This window comes from Carettochelys insculpta, chromosome 2 (assembly GCF_033958435.1).
Source record: "Carettochelys insculpta isolate YL-2023 chromosome 2, ASM3395843v1, whole genome shotgun sequence".
Classification (NCBI taxonomy): Eukaryota; Metazoa; Chordata; order Testudines; family Carettochelyidae; genus Carettochelys; species Carettochelys insculpta.
In genome coordinates this window covers 38,165,980-38,183,858 of record NC_134138.1, presented here as the reverse complement: position 1 = coordinate 38,183,858, position 17,879 = coordinate 38,165,980, and the positions used below count along the sequence as shown (strand labels likewise).

The following is a 17,879-nucleotide window of genomic DNA, read 5'->3' as shown; positions in this document are numbered from 1 at the left end:
ATCTGAAGAGTGTTGTACCCTCTAGGTTTTGTGTCAATGAAGTAATTGAGGGATGGTTGGGGGTGTAAAAACATCAGACACTGGTCCAAATGTATGCTGCTGGCCAAAAGAATCTGAGCTCACGCACCTCTCAAGGAATCCATGTTGACAACATTTTAAAGGAATAACAAGAAGTTGTGTGGCATCTTATAGACTAGCAGATATTTTGGAGCATAAGCTTTCACGGGCAAAGACCTGCTTCATTAGATGCATGAGTGGGGGTGGTTTCAGAGGGGTATTTAAAAAATGGGGTCCCAGAAAAAGGAAGGGCCAGAGCTGACAAAGTCAAGGTAGAAATGGCCCATTATCAATAGTAGGTATCAAAAGAGGAAAACACAAGTCAGATCAGACAAGGGGTTATGAGCCATTGTCAGAGTCTAATGGGGCAGAGAAGTTGCCTTCGTAAACTGCAAGCCACTCCCAGTCTCTGTTTAATCCTTGGTTAATGGAATAAAATTTGCAAATAAATTGCAGCTCGGATATTTCTCTCTCCATTTGATTTCTGAAATGTCTTTGTTTCAGGAATAGTTACTGTTGGGTAGATAGCTGTTCTTTTTGTATTCTATGCTGTACTACTTGCAGAAGCGGTAGTTATGCTTTCAAATCAGAAGAAGTAATTTCAGACTCATGCGAACGGCACCATCCAAGTTTTTAAATTCATATGATGGAGAGATGAGGTTAAAACTTAGATGGTGCCATTTGCATGAGCCTGAAATTATTTCTATTATTGGTATCATTATTAGTATGTTACTGTCCACAAATTATTATATTGTGGTGATCTGAAAGAGAAAAATAAAATCATACTATTTGTTTGTAACTCAGCAAAACATTATGGCCGCTCTTTTAGAAGCTTACAAGTGAACATTGGCTTAATGCAGATTTGAAACTTTACTATGCAGATAAGGAAAACACTGCTTTCCCTTTTTTAGTAGTCTATGTTTAACACAGTACTGTACTGTATTTGTGGAGTTTTTGGTCGCTGCTGCTGTCTCATTGGGTACTTTTGGTTCCCAATGAGGTGGGCGGTTGACTGCTCAGTTTCAGTCTTTGAGCTTCTGCTGTAGTTTATTGGCAGAAATGCATAGAAGCCAAACAAAAATAGCCTTAGAAGAGTTTGCACAAAGCAGCATTTTCCTTGCTAGACAATTGAGTAGAAGCAAGGAATGTGTGATGAGATGTATACTTTATATCAGGGTTGGCCAACCAGTTAGAGACCAAGAGCCAAAATAGCTGTGGATAGAGTGCAAAGAGCCACATATATTTTATCTATGTATAAATACATAGCTCAGTGCCCAGCCCCAAAACCAAGCACCCCCCAGCCACCCTGCTCTACCCTAGAGCCAGGCACTCCCAGGTCCCTTGCTCTAACACAATTCGCTTCCCCTCCTCCAGAGCCAGTCACTCCCAGTCCCCCACTTGAACCCAATGCTTAGGACTCACTGCAGCCATGCACTTCTCCCTCCAGGCTCTGGGGTGCATGAGCAGAGCAAGAGTGAGTAGTTGGGCGCTGTGTTTCGTTGATCAAGGAGCTGCAGGTTGGCCACCTCCTACTTTACCTTGTACAAAGGTTCATACATGTTGCTTTGGAGATGTATGTAGTGCCAGCCCTGACAGTATTTGTGAATTTCCTAGCTACCAAGGTTTTGGTTTTTAAGAAATAACTGGACGACTGGAGAAGCTTTGCGTAAGAGACTCTGGCAGCCTGACTCTGGCTGTAAATTAAGAAATAACTTTGTGTACAGTGGCTTCCTACTAATGTGGGTGTTTGGATAAAATATAGCTAAGATTTCTTGGCGTCTCCCAGAATCCATGGGTATTTTAATAAAATTAATTTGAGGAATACGGCTGTTAGCTTTCCAAAACTGTGAAACGTTCCAAAATAGAGTAACTTTAATTGAAGTGCTATGTGTATCACACAATGCATGTCTAAGTTTTCTGTCTGCCTGCAGGGGGCTTAGTTTAATTCTTCTCACTGTCAAAATGTTTATAGAACAATAAAGTGGTCTAGAAATTTGTCTTTAAAATGATGCTTTGCATTTTACATAAGACAGATATATAAAACTAAACAAATGCACAAAAATATAACCCCCAATATACATGGTGATCCAAAAACTCCTCAAATACAATATAAGAAAAGGGGGAACATATGATTGTAATGTGGTATTATACAAAAGATGCTTATAAAAGGCTAAATTGAACCATTTAGCCACTGGATTGTTTTAGCAGTAGTGCAGAACAGTACCACACAACAGGGAATTCCTCACAGGCCTACTGTGCTGTAGCAACTATGTAGATTGCAGCTGGGATAGCCTGATTTTCTTGCTTGAGTTTGGCTTGTTTTGCATGGTATTTATAGGGTCATAATTCACCTCTTCTATATTTCTTCCTTCCCTGGGGAGAGAGATGCACCAGGAAAATAATCCCTGAACTCCCGAATGCAGACTGTAACTTCAGTGGCTTTTGTATGAAGCACTAGAAGTTTTACTGCTTGCATGCCCACCATGTGCCTTCTGTCCTCACTCCAATAGTTGTAAGGTCCAGTGTTACGTGAATTGTTTGAAGACTTTGTTTTGTTGTGGTTGAAAAACATATAAACCATTCTTTTCTCTGCTTTTACGTTAAAGGTGTTAGGAAGTTGTATAATGTGCTTCAATACTGAAAGAATATTTTAATAACTTAAGTTCATGATATAGGTGTAAGATTTCAGTAATATCACTGTTTGTCACTCTGAAACCTAAAATGGCCGAGTCAGTGTGATGTGATAGGAGCAGCTAGTTGAGAGGTTTTTCTTCAGAATGTCAGCAGAGTTGAGCTATCTCTGGATTTTCCAATGAATTACCATCCAATAAAATTCTCAGCCACTTGTACTTTACATCCATGCAGTGAAGAGCTACAGTAAGGAATGTATCTGTCATACCAACTCTTAAAATATTAGAAATAATTCAACCAATCATTGTCTTCACTTTACAGCTAGTTTTCATGCATCAGTTTTGTTGGCTGTATAGGGCACTGCACAGATGGTGGACTCCTTAGCCCTACTGCCACACTCTGCCTCCAACTATCACTAGCATAGATCAACACAAATTTGTTAGCACAACCCCCAACGCAAATCAGCATAACTAGTGTGCACAACCACAGAGAGGTCCTCACCACCGTGTACACCCCTTATTCACCACCCACCCAACACACATCTTCCAAGACTGTCATCCCATATCTCATTTGAAGCCTGGAATGTGTGAATCACTATAAGGGAATGGAAGTCACTGTGAGCATGGGTGAGATTTTGTTTTAGAATGCCACGTTTCAGTTGTCACTGGCCTCTTGGAGAACCAGGTAGAGAGTTGGAGCCGAACAGTTTTATGTCTTTTGCCATGTAAGAGTTGATCAGAGAAAGATGGAGTAACAGCTATGTGAGGTAACTGAAGTGATTGTACTTCTGGCCAAAGGGAGTTCAGTGCACAAACAGGCACATTGCTTACTACAACACCATGCATGAAAATTACTACCACAGTAGATGACTTCCTGCTTAATACACATCAGTAATCATCCCACGTCAGTAGTCCAGATGATGTCTGCCATGACTGCAGTGCTACTAATGCCATAGTAGCATGCCCTGAATTGATACAGCTTTCTGTTGTGGTAGCATGTTTAATATAGGATTGAAAAAGAAGCACCTATGCCAGTTCATTGAGCCATTTGAGCCTATTGAGGAATTGGAAGAAAGATTTCCTGTCTATAAGTGACTGACTGAAATAGCAGTGTGTCTTCTTAGTCTTCATGGACTTGGCAATTTTACTACCTTTCCAAAATTTTCCACCTTTTACTGTGTTTCAAAGAAGTGTCAGATTGAGCATCTGAGATCAGGTCAGGTCAGTGGAACACTTGTGAATTCATCCTTTGGCAGAAAATGTGCAAAATGCTCTTTACAGTAGAGTCTGAGGTAACTTTTTTTTTTTTAATCTATCTGTCCCAACATGGTATTAAAAATTCTGGATAAGAAATAAAATCCTGTTAATGGAAGTCTTTATATCATATGAGTAGTAGTAAGCATCCTTCAGTCTGCATAGACTATGGGTCGCGCCCTTTATAGTTTCAATTGAGGGCTTCATTTACAGCATCTACTATGACTATGAAGATCCACACAAGAGTGACAGTCCTTGCTGCATCTCTTGCAGATGTGGTGGGCATCTGGCAAGTCCTTATTGTGCTTTCTGTGCGCTCGCTTCTCCTCTGCTAGCTGTCTGATCCTCATCTCGCCCTTCTGAAGGCCCTTGTGTACCCCCTGCCTCCATCTGCCACAGTCGTCTGCTAGTTCTTCCCAGTTGTCCAGCTCGATGTCTACCTGTCTGAGGTCTCTCTTGCAGAAATCTTTGTAACGCAACTGGGGGCGTCCGGGAGGTCTTTTGCCAGAGGTTAGCTCACCATACAGGATGTCTTTTGGAATCCTTCCATCATTCATCCTGTGGACATGGCCAAGCCAGCGGAGGCGCCGCTGCCTGAGGAGGGTGTGCATGGTTGGGATTCCAGCTTGCTCGAGGACGGCGGTGTTGGTCACTCTGTCCTTCCATGATATTCCAAGGATGCGCCTGAGGCAGCGCAAGTGGAAGACGTTCAGCCTCTTTTCCTGGCGGGCATACCGTATCCAAGTCTCGCTGCCATAAAGGAGGGTGCTGAGGATGCAGGCTCTGTAGACTTGCATTTTGGTGTGAGTGTACAGCTTGTTGTTATTCCACACTCTCTTGCTGAGTCTGGACAGAGTTGTGGCCGCTTTTCCAATCCTCCTATTTAGCTCAGTCTCCAATGACAGGGTGTCAATGATGGTGGACCCGAGGTAAACGAACTCATGGACGACCTCTAACATATAGTTGTCAATGCTGATTGATGGGAATTCAGCAACATCCTGACGGAGTACGTTTGTCTTCTTTAGGCTGATGGTAAGCCCAAAGTCCTTGCACGCTTTGGAGAACTGATCCAGCAGTTTTTGAAGCTGGTCTTCTGTGTGAGACACTGCAGCAGCATCATCTGCGAACAGCATGTCTCTGATGAGGACTTCCCGCACCTTAGACTTAGCTTTCAGCCTTGCAAGATTAAACAGTTTCCCATCAGATCTTGTGTGCAGCAAGATGCCCTCTGTTGAAGATCCAAAGGCATGCTTCAGGAGGAGTGCGAAGAAGATCCCAAACAATGTCGGAGCAAGCACGCATCCTTGTTTGACACCGCTCCTGATTCTGAAAGCATCCGATAATGCACCGTCATATTGGATGGCTCCTCTCATGTCTTCGTGGAACAACTGGATCATCTTGAGTAACTGTGGAGGACAGCCTATCTTGTGGAGCAGTTTGAACAGACCATCCCTGCTGACCAAGTCAAAGGCCTTGGTCAGGTCAATGAAGGCTATGTAGAGTGGCTTCCTCTGCTCCCTGCATTTCTCCTGCAGCTGCCTCAGAGAGAAGACCATGTCAACGGTAGACCTCTCTGCGTGGAATCCGCACTGCAATTCGGGGTACACCCTCTCAGCAATCTTCTGGAGTCTGCCAAGGATGACGCGAGCGAACAGTTTACCAGTGACGCTTAGGAGGGAGATTCCATGGTAGTTGTTGCAGTGGCTTCTGTCTCCTTTGTTCTTATACAAGGTTACAATGTTAGCATCGCGCATATCCTGTGGAACCTCACCCTCTTTCCAGCACAGGCACAGTAGCTCATGTAGGGGTTCCAGGAGTGTGTCCACGACACACTTGATTACCTCTGGTGGTATACCATCCTGGCCAGGGGCCTTTCCTGCTGCAATGCTGTCTGGCTCTCTTCAGTTCATCCACAGTCTGTTCCTGATCCAGTTCGTCCATTACTGGTAGGAGCTCAACGGCATCGAGGGCTGCGTCAACCACAACGTTCTCGCGTGAATACAGCTCGGAGTAGTGCTCAACCCAGTGCTCCATCTGTTTGGCTTTGTCAGCAATGACTTCACCAGATGTGGATTTCAGAGGTGCCATCTTGTTCTGGGCGGGTCCTAATGCCTTCTTCATACCCTCGTACATTCCTCTGAGATTACCAAAGTCGGCACAGGTCTGGATGCTGCTGCATAGCTGGAGCCAGTGGTTGTTGGCACAGCACCTGGCAGTCTGCTGTACTGTTCTTCTGGCCTCTCTAAGTGCTTGCAGGGTACTCTGGCTCGGTGAGCGCTTGTACTCCAGCAGTGCAGCACACTTCTTTTCAATGACTGGAATCATCTCATCGGAGTTAGCTTCGAACCAGTCGTTAGTGTTTCTAGCTCTTCTTCCAAACACCGACAAGGCCGTGTTGTAAACTGTATCCCTCAGATGTTGCCATTTGGATGTCACATCGGCGCCCCCAGGGCTGCTGCACAGATTTTACTGGAGGGTCTCTTTGAACTTTTCAGCTTTCTCTGAGTTTGCCGTCTTTCTGGCGTCAATGCGGGGCCTTCTAGCAGGTTTAGAGCAGTGCAGCTTCTTGGGTCTCAGCTTGAGCTTGGAGCAAACTAGCGAGTGATCTGTATCACAGTCAGCACTATGATAGCTGCGTGTCAGAAGGACGTTTTTGAGATTATTACGCGTAGTGATGACCACGTCTAGTTGATGCCAGTGGTTTGAGCTTGGGTGTCTCCATGACACTCTGTGCTGTGGCTTCGTTTGGGAGAAGGTGTTTGTGATGCAGAGATTGTTGTACGTGCACAGTTCAAGGAGACGCTGTCCATTGTCATTCATTTTTCCCACACCGAAGTGTCCTAAGCAGGAAGGCCATGATGCCCAATCAGCTCCAACTCTTGCATTGAAGTCACCCAAGATGTACAGTTGTTCACGAGCAGGTATTTGTGCTACATCAGCACTAAGCACGTCATAGAACTTGTCTTTTACTTCCGGTGTGGCGTACAGGGTTGGAGCATAAGCGCTGATCCGGTGGACAGGACCAGCGCAAGTTTGAAGCGTGATCCGAAGAAGTCTTTCTGATCTGCCCATGACTAATTCCACCATTTATAGAAGGGTGTTTCTGACAGCAAAGCCAACACCATGCTCTCTGGGTTCTTCTTGGGCTTTACCCTGCCAGAAAAAGGTGTAGTCCTTTTCCTTTAGAGATCCCGAATCTGCGAGTCGCGTCTCTTGCAGTGCAGCGATATCAACTCGGAGCCTCTTCAGTTCCTCATTGATGACGGCGGTCTTTCGGGTGTCACTGATGGCCTGAAGATCTTCAGTCAAGCTGGTCAGCATGGTCCGCACATTCCAGCAAGCAAGCTTAAATTGTTGATGTTTCTCATTTCTTGTTGATTTTCTTTTTGGTTTGCCTGGTGCCCAAATTCCAGTCACTTGTCAGGTTCAGGAACCTTAAGCCTCATGCACCCAGCAAGGCAGGTGAACTGTGGCAGGACAGTACCCTATTGGCTGGGGGCTGCCCAGCTTGAGGCAGGTGGTGACTGTCCAGTGAGATGTGAAGATCTCTACCACCGTCGAAGGCAACCCCATGCGCTCGTTCTCTACGCCAGTCGAGCAAGAGCTTATAACCGGTATCTGTTGCCTCCCGTGTTGATGCAATGCTGTTCAGCAATGCCGGAGTACCTCTCCAGGCGTGAGCCTGGGCACTTATTATGGAGACTCTGGGCTTCCCAGACACCAGTGTCCCCCTCTCAGCTTTACTGATATAGTCCAAAGGAGAGGTTAACCTCCACGTCTGGTACCAGCTCAGCTGCAGGAGTTGCCAGGACAGTGCCAGAAGTTGACACCGAACTGCCTTCGGACTGCACTCCGGATTTTCTGTCAGGGTTTACTCCCTTAGCCTTGCTCCTTCCCAGGATAACCCACAAGGCAGTGGGGTGTGGAGAATGTAGTTAAGGATCCCACTACTTCATACCTCCCTGTCACCACGAGTCACCATAGCTCCCTGTGGAGCAATGACCTCATATCCCCGGGACCCTCCTCCCCACCTTTTGCCCCCCCCCCCAGCTACTATCACCATAGGACCCTCCCCAACCCACTACCCCCATCTGCTCCCATGTCCGCTCTCCTCACTGCACTGGCGCCTTCCCCCCAGCTGCTCTCAGTGCCCTCAGGTCCACCTTCCACCATCGCTCTTCAGGCTCTTCTCTTCAGAGACTGCTTTTCTTGATAGTGCTGCCTTGCAGGGCACAGGTGGAACACCATACCTGAACAGGACAACAAACATATGAGCCACATCATGCATTTCCAGGAGTAGTTTAGTCTCCTCTACTCAAAAATTTCTCTTAAGGTCAGACTGAATGCTAACAGTCAATGGATCTTGATTAGAGGCCACCCTTTTTCTCCAGTGTGTCTGATGAGAATACACCATTGACTAAAGTTCTGTGAGTGGCTCTTATATAATGAAGCAATTAAGCTAACAAGCCTTTGGCCAAAAACAAGCCAACAAAGTATACTTTTTGGATAAAAGCAGGCTGGTGAATTTTGTATAGAGAGGAGAACCCTGTTGCAGTCATAATTTAAGTCTTTGAAGCACATAATGTTCTACCCATAGAATAGTGTGCTTACTTTCTGTGAATGAAGCTACAGATTTCTAACACTGTCTGAATCTATTTGTATAAAACTATTTGAATTTGTGAATTTGCAGGGGAGTAGTTTTTTCCAACTAGTGAGTTGTGTGTCTGTGCTTTTGTTTTATTTTAAAATCAACATTGATTAGTGAGTTTGATTATGGGTCAATACGACTGAGATGGTATCTGCCAGATTTTTTCAGGGAGATTGCCAATAATTTTATCAAAACATCTAATTCCATTTTAATTGACTTGAACAAAATTGGTTTGTGTTCTCTTTATATAATAGAGAGAGTTAACCAAACATCAACTTAACCAAAGCGCTCAACTCAATCAGTTGTACTGCCCTGTGGACCATCCTCTCAAAGATCGGCTGCCCCAAAAAATTTATTAGCATCTTGAGGCAGTTTCACAACAACATGGCTGCCACATCTTCATCTCCACGACCTTTCACCTCATTCTATAGACAAGGGATTCTATAGACAAGGGATTCTAAGACCATGGTGGAGGGGCAGTTCAAGCACTCATTATAGTGCTCCCTCCAGCAGGAAATAATGGCTTCATTGGCTTTTAAGAGTTGGCTACCATCCTTTGATCTCAGAGGATTGAGTCCATAGTTTCTCAGTACATAAACAGCTTTGGTAACATTGAAGAAACCTCTTGTATCATTGCGCCTGTGAGATGGTGGAGTTCTTGTGCCTTCTCAGTCCACCACTGGTTTTTCAGAGTCCTTTTTTTGTGTTGGACTTCTGCCTTGGCATTACATGTCTCTTCTTTGTGGAGTTGATGTCGCTTTGTCAAGCCCTAAAGTCTTTCCTTTTTGCCTCAATCAGGCATTCAATTCACATATCGTTATCATCAAACCAGTCGTGTTGCTTCCTGGACTGATAGCCAATGGCTTCTCCATAAACTTCAGTGATGGCATTTTTCAGTTGGCACCACTGTTCGTCCACATCTTCAGGGTGTACTTTCAGCAGCTTCCTTTGGAGCGCTGTCTGGAAGTCACTTCATCTGACGGGGTCCTTCAAGCCTCGTCAGATCTGTTGAGTCTGTTTCCTCGGACTTCTCCATTTGGCAATCCTAATCTCCAGTGTGGATCAAATAAGACAGTGATTGGTCCAGCAGTCATCAGGACTAGTTATTGCATGTGTGAGAAGGACGTCACGCCGATTCTGAGTGTGGACAATGACATAGCATATGAGATGCCACTTCTTTGATCGAGCATGTTGCCATGAGGTCTTAAATTTGTTTTTCTGGTGGAAGAGGGTGTTTAGTGATGACAAAGTCATGTTCCGCACATTTCGTAAGGAGGAGCAGACTGTTGGAGTTCTCTTGCCTGCTCCATCTTTCCCAATGCTAGTCTGCCAGAAGGCAGCGTCACTTCTGAACCTGGCATTGAAATCCTCCATGAGAATAATCTTATCTTCTTTGGGGATGTCTTTCAGGAATGTCCAGTTGGGAGTAGAATTTTTCCTTCACATCATCATTGATGTCGAGAGTTGGTGCATAAGCACTGATCACAGTTGCCTGTTTGTTTTTGGCAAGTTTCAAATGGGGAGTCATGAGATGCTCATTGATGCTGACAGGGACTTCAGATAGGATCTTTTGTCAGTTCATCTTTTATGGCAAATCCTACTTCATGAATTCATTTTTCTTCTTTTGGGGTTCCTTTCCAAAAAATGTGTACTCTTCACCTTCTTCTCTTAGCTGTCCTTCTGGTCTACATGTTGAATCGTCACAGGTTACAGGCAATAATTGCCATGCGTCTTTTGGGTCGCCCAGTGTCTGAGCTGTCCATTAAAGTCCAGACAGTCCATGTTCCAAAGTTTACTGTTCAGTTACAACCACACAGAGGTAAACCCACTGGATGTGGTTATCCAGTCAGGGTGGTTGAAGTGGGCTATGTTTAGGGCAACTTATCTACTCCTCTCCCCATGTGGGGTGAGCTGAGTAGATGCTAAGTAGGGCTGCTTAGTCGTGGATGCAGGAACTGAACTGTTCTACCACCTCAGTGCTTGGAACAGAACAACTGATACACACATCCACTTTCTACAGGCTGGTCCATGACCAAAAGCTTCTGGATTTCGCAATGCTCCTCATGACACTGGTCACCATAGAGCTTAAGTTTAGGAGAGAAATATGCATAGAAAGATGCCTGTGCGCGATTGCACTGCAGCCACCACATCCTTGATGGATGGAAGGCCCAAGTCCAATGTCATGGGATCCACAACAATTGGAGTTGTCTACTGCAGCCTTCATCCGCTTTTCACAGCTGTTGTAGCATTACCTTTGCCTGTTCTGCCATTGAGGACTTTTAGGATCATTCTTCCTCTGGACCCTCCCCCTGGACCTTGCCACAGTGGGTGACCCTGCTGTGAGCATGAGATTCTCTCTCTCTGTCGTCGCTCTCACATTCATTGGAACACACAAGCCCACTCACCAGGACAAAGTGACGATGTGGTGAGTGAGAAACTCAGATATGAGCACCAGAGTTACAGGCATACCAGTCAACTGGACACTTTGTAGAACCAAAAGTATCAGTCAGACAGAACAAAGATAAACAAAAACTAAGAGTAACTATTGTACTGCTCCTGCACTTCAGTCTTTGATGTCACAGAGGCTTGGGGCTACAGCCATAATCTGGACAGAGGCCTCAAGGCTCGCTAGGAGCGCTGCGGCTCCGGGCTTTAGATCCTGCTGCTTTGTTTCCAGTTTCAGCCTTGTGGGAAGCGCTGGTGGTTTCAGCCTCTGTACTAGGCCGTAGCTAAGAACCCTGGCAGAAAGTGGGAGCAGAGCCATGGGGAGACAAGAAGTTGTAGTAAAAGGAGCTGTGAGACTGAAGCCTCAAGCCCAGGCACCCTGAGGAGCAGATACCCTGACTCCCACTCCACCCCTGCCCAGTGCTTGCAGCCCTGGTAGCTACATGTCTGAAATCTGAAATGTCTTGTTCACAGTTAAGAAACATTTCAGAGTTATGAATAGCCTCCATTCCCAAGGTGACTGTGACAGATTTTCTGTTGTATTAGAACTGAAATATTAGAGAAATATTTTTTCTCTAATTTCACGGTGTTTTCTTGGACTCAGTTTTACTCTTCTGATCTGGTTTACTGTCTTGCTTAACAGCAAACTAACAACACACTCAGACATCATATTCTCCCTGTTTTTCAAGACATGAAGAGTATTTTTACCAATATAAGCTGAAACTGAAACAATATCTTGGTTACAGTTGATACTGTTACTTCTTTTGAGGTTTCTGTGCTTATCCCAAGAGCAGATTTCAAATCGCCCTGCATCTAAAGTTGTAACAGTATGCAAGATCCATGTAAAAGATGAAGATTTGATGAGTAGAACCATAAAGGTTGTGTATGTTCAATGTAGACTGTAGCTTCAGCATTCTACTTACTTTCATCTCAACTTTTTTTTCTTTTCTCTTCCAGGTTTTTGGTGCATTAGCCTCTGAACCTTTTAAAGTGAGCGACTGCTTTTATGGCACTGGAGAGACTTTTCTGTTTACTTTCTCTCCAGATTTTGAGGTAAGAAAATGTAACCCCTTCACATTTTATTTTACAATTCTGTGTTAGGGTCAACAGTTTTGACTGCAAGAAGCTCTGTTTTAAGAGGCAATAAAGACCTGATTTACACCTACCATGAAAAATATCTAGAGTTCAGGCCAGAACAAAGGAGTGGGAAGAGACGAGGTTAAAAAAGACAAGCAGTTAATATGCAAACTTAAAATTGTATTCTCCATGAAATGTAACATCAAAAGACGCTAATAGTAACTGACATGATCCTTGTACTTTAATGTAATAGTCATGTCATGTCATTTCACATACACTGCAATTTAGTTAGGGGTATTTGGGGATACTTGTATAGATGTAGTTAAAGTATTTAAGACAAAAGTTAATAACCAGTGTGTGTATAGATTGAGAGGCTAAACAAGTGTATGGAGGCATTCTTATAAGGGTGAATTTGTTCACTGGAAATAATTTATATTAATAACTTTAAATATCTGTACAATCTACGGCTGTGGATTTTCTCTCTGATGTTAAAATCGTGGCAGGTTTTGTGTCAGGAATAGTGCATTAGTGCTTAGAATTTACAAAATTATTTTTTTTAAAGTATTTAATTTGTTGTTCTCTACTTCCATTAGGTCTTCAAATGGACAGGAGACAATATGTTTTTTATTAAAGGAGACATGGACTCGCTAGCTTTTGGTGGAGGAGGGTAAGTTTTATGTTTTGTAGTGTTGTTTATTGTGAAGAATTGATTACAACAGCCTTTGTACATAACATCACATACAGTGAAACTGGTATTTTAATTTTAGAAGTCTTAAGACGTTTTAATGCTAATTATAAGTGCATGTACATATCTATCAGTTATCAGATAAGAAAATCATTTAACACTTGTTGTAAATATTTATTAGGTTATCAGGCCTTGCTTTACGTTTCTTCCGCAATGGAAGGTGCATAAATTTCTTCAAGTGCCTGCACATGTCCATTCCAGGTTAAGAGTATCTCTAAGGGAGCTAATACTTTGTCACCGCTGGAGTAGTACCTGCATGGTGTGATATAAAAGGGTACTGCCAGTGACACTTCATGGAACATCCTTGCCTTCAGCTAGCATTGTTTGTTCTCCATTCTTCTGAGCTTGTAAAACCTGTAAATTAGTTGTATAGTATTAGTATTTGAGCTAGTCACAGTTAACAGTAGCTTAGAATCTTTGTTAGTCCTGAACAGGACTCAGCTGGGGGCAGGGCCATGCGCTTGTTGCCAGGCTTTAATCCCTGTTATCACTGCAAACAGCCTTTGGGTAGCAGCAATCCCTATAATAGATACATTAAGTGCTTGGGCAACCAGCATATAAGTGACAAGTCTCATATCTCCAAGTCCTTCAAGCCCAGAACTAAAAAGGAGCATGATAACCAACTCAAAAGACTCCTGATGGAATCAGCATTTGCTCCAGCACTGGAGTAAAGGACCAATTCATCACCCACTACTGCGGTATTGGTGTGGCGTGCCCAGCCAGCACCATCTGTGAGTTGGTACCAATCCCCATCTACAGCTCAAACTGAGAAGCTGAAAAAGACCATCTGAGGACAGTGCTATTCCACACAAGGGAAAGGTCAGGGCTTTGGGCAAGCTAAGACCCGTACTGAGCAGCATGACACACCTGTTGGGATGTCAGGCCCCAGCTCTGGTCAAGTGGTGCAGTCACCCCTCACGCACAGTATATTTCCTATGAGTCCAAAGAGCAGTGTAGTGCAATAGCTGGTGACCCCATCAGATTCAGGTGCCATCAAATTGTTAAGCCCTCCAGGCAGCTCAGGAGATCCTAATGCTTCTGGATCCCTCCCCTTCCCCACCAGCTCCTGCAGTACCCAGATCTCTGGGTGAATCCATCTTGGCACCTTCCAGTGACCTGACCTCCGTGGCACGTCTCCCATCATGCTAACCCTCCCTGAGACACCACACCTTGGCCACTGCACCTTAGGCACCAACAGCAGGATTTGAGGTGTGCTTTGCCACTGATCTACTACAGACCCATCAAGGAACACATCCCCCAGCAAGAGCACAAAGACCAACCCCTAGTGTCACCAGCAGCTCGGGACAGTTCCTGGTACCAGTTGGAGGACCAAAGCCACTGGCCACCACCAGCCACAACTTCCTACCTTCAGTCTGTGAGAAGGGGATTTGTGGAGATACTTCCCCCAGCCCCAGCAAGCAGCCTGTGATGGCTCTTGCTCCCATTCAGCGTCCTGGTACCAGTTGTGTAACATGAGTTCTGACACTTTGGCTGTCAAGCACTGTCACCAAGGTACCAGTCAAGATTTTCATTCCATTTTTGTACTGGTCAACTCCAGGTGCAGCAGCCAGCACCAGTTACTTTTCTCCATAACTGATGTTCTTCTAGATGTGTTGCTCATGTCCATTCCATAACCTTCCCTCCTTCCCCACTGTCTGCGTTTCTTGCAAGAAGGAACTGAGGGCGAGCTGGTGCCAGAGCTTGTCCCATACAAATACTTCTGAGAGAAAAACTTCCACCACAAGTGCAAGTGGCAAACGCACACACCTCTAATATGGAATGGATAAGAGCAACGCATTTCACAGAACACTAGTTACAGAAAAAGGCAACTTTAAAAAAAAAAAAAAAACCCTTAGAGGTCAAGATACATGACTTGGTTGTCAGCATATTCACTCTACCTGAAACTGATGCAAGGTGCTAAGAGTCAAAAGAAAATTAATGACGAGCAAGAAAATTGAAATACATAGTAACTCTTAAAAAATGTTAAAAAGTTGTTTTTTGTCAGAATAAAGAATTAAACCTAGATTTCCAGTGTCCTAGTTCGAGTCCCAAAACTGACATTCTGACCAATATGTCCCAAGAAATACTTTGTCCCAAAGATCTGTTTAAGAAAACACTAGGGCATCCAACAGCAAGCCTTGAGATGGTGCCTTATCTTTATTTCTCCCCCACAATGGAGCATCCGTGGTTTGACATATATAAAATGGCTCTCTGCTCTTCTAGTACAGACATCTTGTTCTAGATTATTGTTGTTCCACAAATAAACTTTATTTTACAAGTAATTAAAATATTAAGCTACATAAAAATCTCATGTGGATTCTGCAGAATCTAGGCGGTGCTTAAAAACTTTCGTCAAATTAAAAAAGAAAAGTTACATCCAAGGGAGACTCTGGAAGTAGGAGGAATCAGGGAATCATCTTTTATAAATCATGCTATGGTAACTGTATTTGGTAGGGTTAACTTTATATTCCTTCATGGATTATTTTTTATATAATTGTCTATGTTGCAGGGGTGAATTTGGTCTCTGGCTTGATGGGGATCTCTACCATGGAAGAAGTCATTCTTGTAAAACATTTGGGAATCACACACTTTCTAAGAGAGAAGACTTCATTATCCAAGACATTGAAATCTGGGCTTTTGAATAAGTGTATAACAGTCTCTACAGGCTATTGTCCCAAACCTGGTATGAATCAATGCAGCACAAAAAAAGGCCCTACAAGCAATATAATACAACATTTATGTTCTGTGGTTTTAAAGCTATCTTCCTGATGATCCAGATACAGTTTGAAATAGCGTATTTTAAGTTGTCATATTTTACTAGAAGTTTGATATTTCTATAAGTGTCAGCTACAGGAACTGAATGTGATTTAAGTTAATCTTGCAGTTTGTGGAGCCAGCCTCCCAAATTATCTGTCCTTCAGTCTACCCCTTTGTCTTTTCAGTTCCCCACCCATCTATGATCACTTTTGGGATGCTTTCTGTATACCAATTTAAGATTATTTTTCTATTAAAACTGTATCTCAGAATGGAGCTGCCCCCTTCAGGGCCTGTATAAGAGGAAAGTTTTGCGTATGATGATTTGTGCAATGCTGCAAACACTGGTTCAAGCCAGTCGTTAATTTAATTCACACGGTGCCACTGCTAGACAAGAAGTTTAGCATTCTGTGTTGGAGAATACCATTACCGTTAGTCTGATTAGAAAATTCATCCAGATTCAGTAGTGCCACTAGTTTTATTAAAGTGCATATTTAGAAAATACATGTCATTTACATGATATAGTAAAAGTTTTAGTTGCATACTGATTGTATTAGAGTATTTTGCACATGCTGTTAATGATCTGCAGGTTTGGGACAAATGATGACAGCAGTGAACTATGTGGTAAAAACATAAAATAGCAAGGGAATGTGATAGTTGCACTGGGTATCATGGATAAAGTAAAATGCAGAGAACTGGTTTGTATCTATGGTTGAGTATTAGGCATACAAAGACTATGAAACTAACACATTTTTTCTTCAACATAAAGTGTCAGTTATATACTGTTTTATAGTTATACTGTTGTAGCCTTGTAGCACACGAACTCCAAAAAATAGCTTATTCTTGTCCAAAAGAAAAAAAATAATTGTGATGTTCGAGTGAATTTATGTTGTACACTACAGTTAGCACCAGCTCTGATAAAATGGGGTAATGTACTATAGGTAGACAATATTGTAACTCAGTAGACTTGTGGATTATGCAAATTTACTGTCATGTGACCTCAAAAAAGACAGGCTAGAATACAGTACCAGTAGCTCTTGTTCACTTTTGTAGGAAAATTGATAAGCCATTGTGGCAATAAAAGCTCAATACAAGTTATTTTCAAAGCTTTCTGTTCTATGTTATGCAAAAAAAAAATGCTGTTATAAGTGTGACAGTGACTGACTTTGTGCTGAAATTTCAGCTGTTCCAGGTGAACATTGTATATTATCTTGTAAATTAATGTTTGAAAGTAGTTTTGTTATTCTAGAAAAGTGTTGATTAACGGGTTGCTTATAGCACTTTAAATTATTCTGGAAATGGAATAAAAGCCAAATGGGTTGGCTTAAATAAAAGTAGTTGTATAGTATTTCAATATATTCAGTTCTTTGAAAAAGTTTTAAAACTTATCTAAAGAAAGATTACTGCTGTGGTAATGAAAAAGGGCAGATGCTCTAGCTATAATATGCTAATGCTCAATATGACTAGAAATACAGGGTCTCATTTCCTGCCTCTGTGTATAGCTCTTTAACCTTGTTAGAGCTTAGTACATTATTTAGATTAAATGTTTACAAGAATAAGGAATTGTAAATACATTAAAATGGCTTTTCTCCATTGATCTTCCACAGCAGTATTATTGTCTTTGTGGAGTTAAGACTAACTATAAACAATCCTGTAATGGATTTTAAGTACTATAAGGTCATAGTGATATATAGCAAATAAATCTAAATACATGTAAAATTAAAATTGAGTTTCAATTTATTTGGAAAAATGGTCATTTATTTCTATTTTTGCTGTGGTTTTTCACACATTATTTTCCATTTATTTCATTTCATTATTTATATTTCATTTATTGAAGGAATTTCTCTTCACAAATTTTTAAATTTTTGTATACTATGAAGATCAACAGTGGAACTAAATAGTTTCTTCCAGGTTTTGGAACTGGAGAGAGAGTAAACATTTACAAACTCACATACCAGGATCTCATAATTTTCAGTGCATGACATTGCGACTGAAAATTATGTTTCCAATTCCATGCTCACAGCCAGGTAAACCGACCAAACTGCGAGGTATCAATGTATGGGTGAGAGGATGGTGTAGGGAGGAAGATTTTTACATTAGCAACTGGGGAGGCTTTAGGAAAGGGGCAAAATATTACCAGAAGGATAGGCCCCACCTAAACCAAAATGGAACCAGATTATTGGAACTTAAAATGGAGGCTCAACTTAAATGTATACCCCAAATTTAAAAAAAAAAAAGTTGTCAGTGGATAAAGAACAAAGCTAAAAAA

At 42.6% G+C, this 17,879-nt stretch overlaps 1 protein-coding gene across 3 annotated transcripts in view; it reads left to right on the top strand.

The window, feature by feature from the left end:
• The window catches only part of OXR1 (oxidation resistance 1), a 356,049-nt gene extending 338,715 nt beyond the window's left edge, over positions 1-17,334 (top strand). For all 3 annotated transcript variants that reach the window (XM_074986758.1, XM_074986759.1, XM_074986760.1), the window contains 3 exons: positions 11,992-12,087; positions 12,705-12,778; positions 15,366-17,334. In XM_074986758.1, coding sequence (XP_074842859.1) covers positions 11,992-12,087; positions 12,705-12,778; positions 15,366-15,501 — 306 coding nt within the window. In that variant the 3' untranslated portion in view covers positions 15,502-17,334. The remainder of the gene's footprint in view (positions 1-11,991; positions 12,088-12,704; positions 12,779-15,365) is intronic.
• Positions 17,335-17,879: the final 545 nt, after the last annotated feature.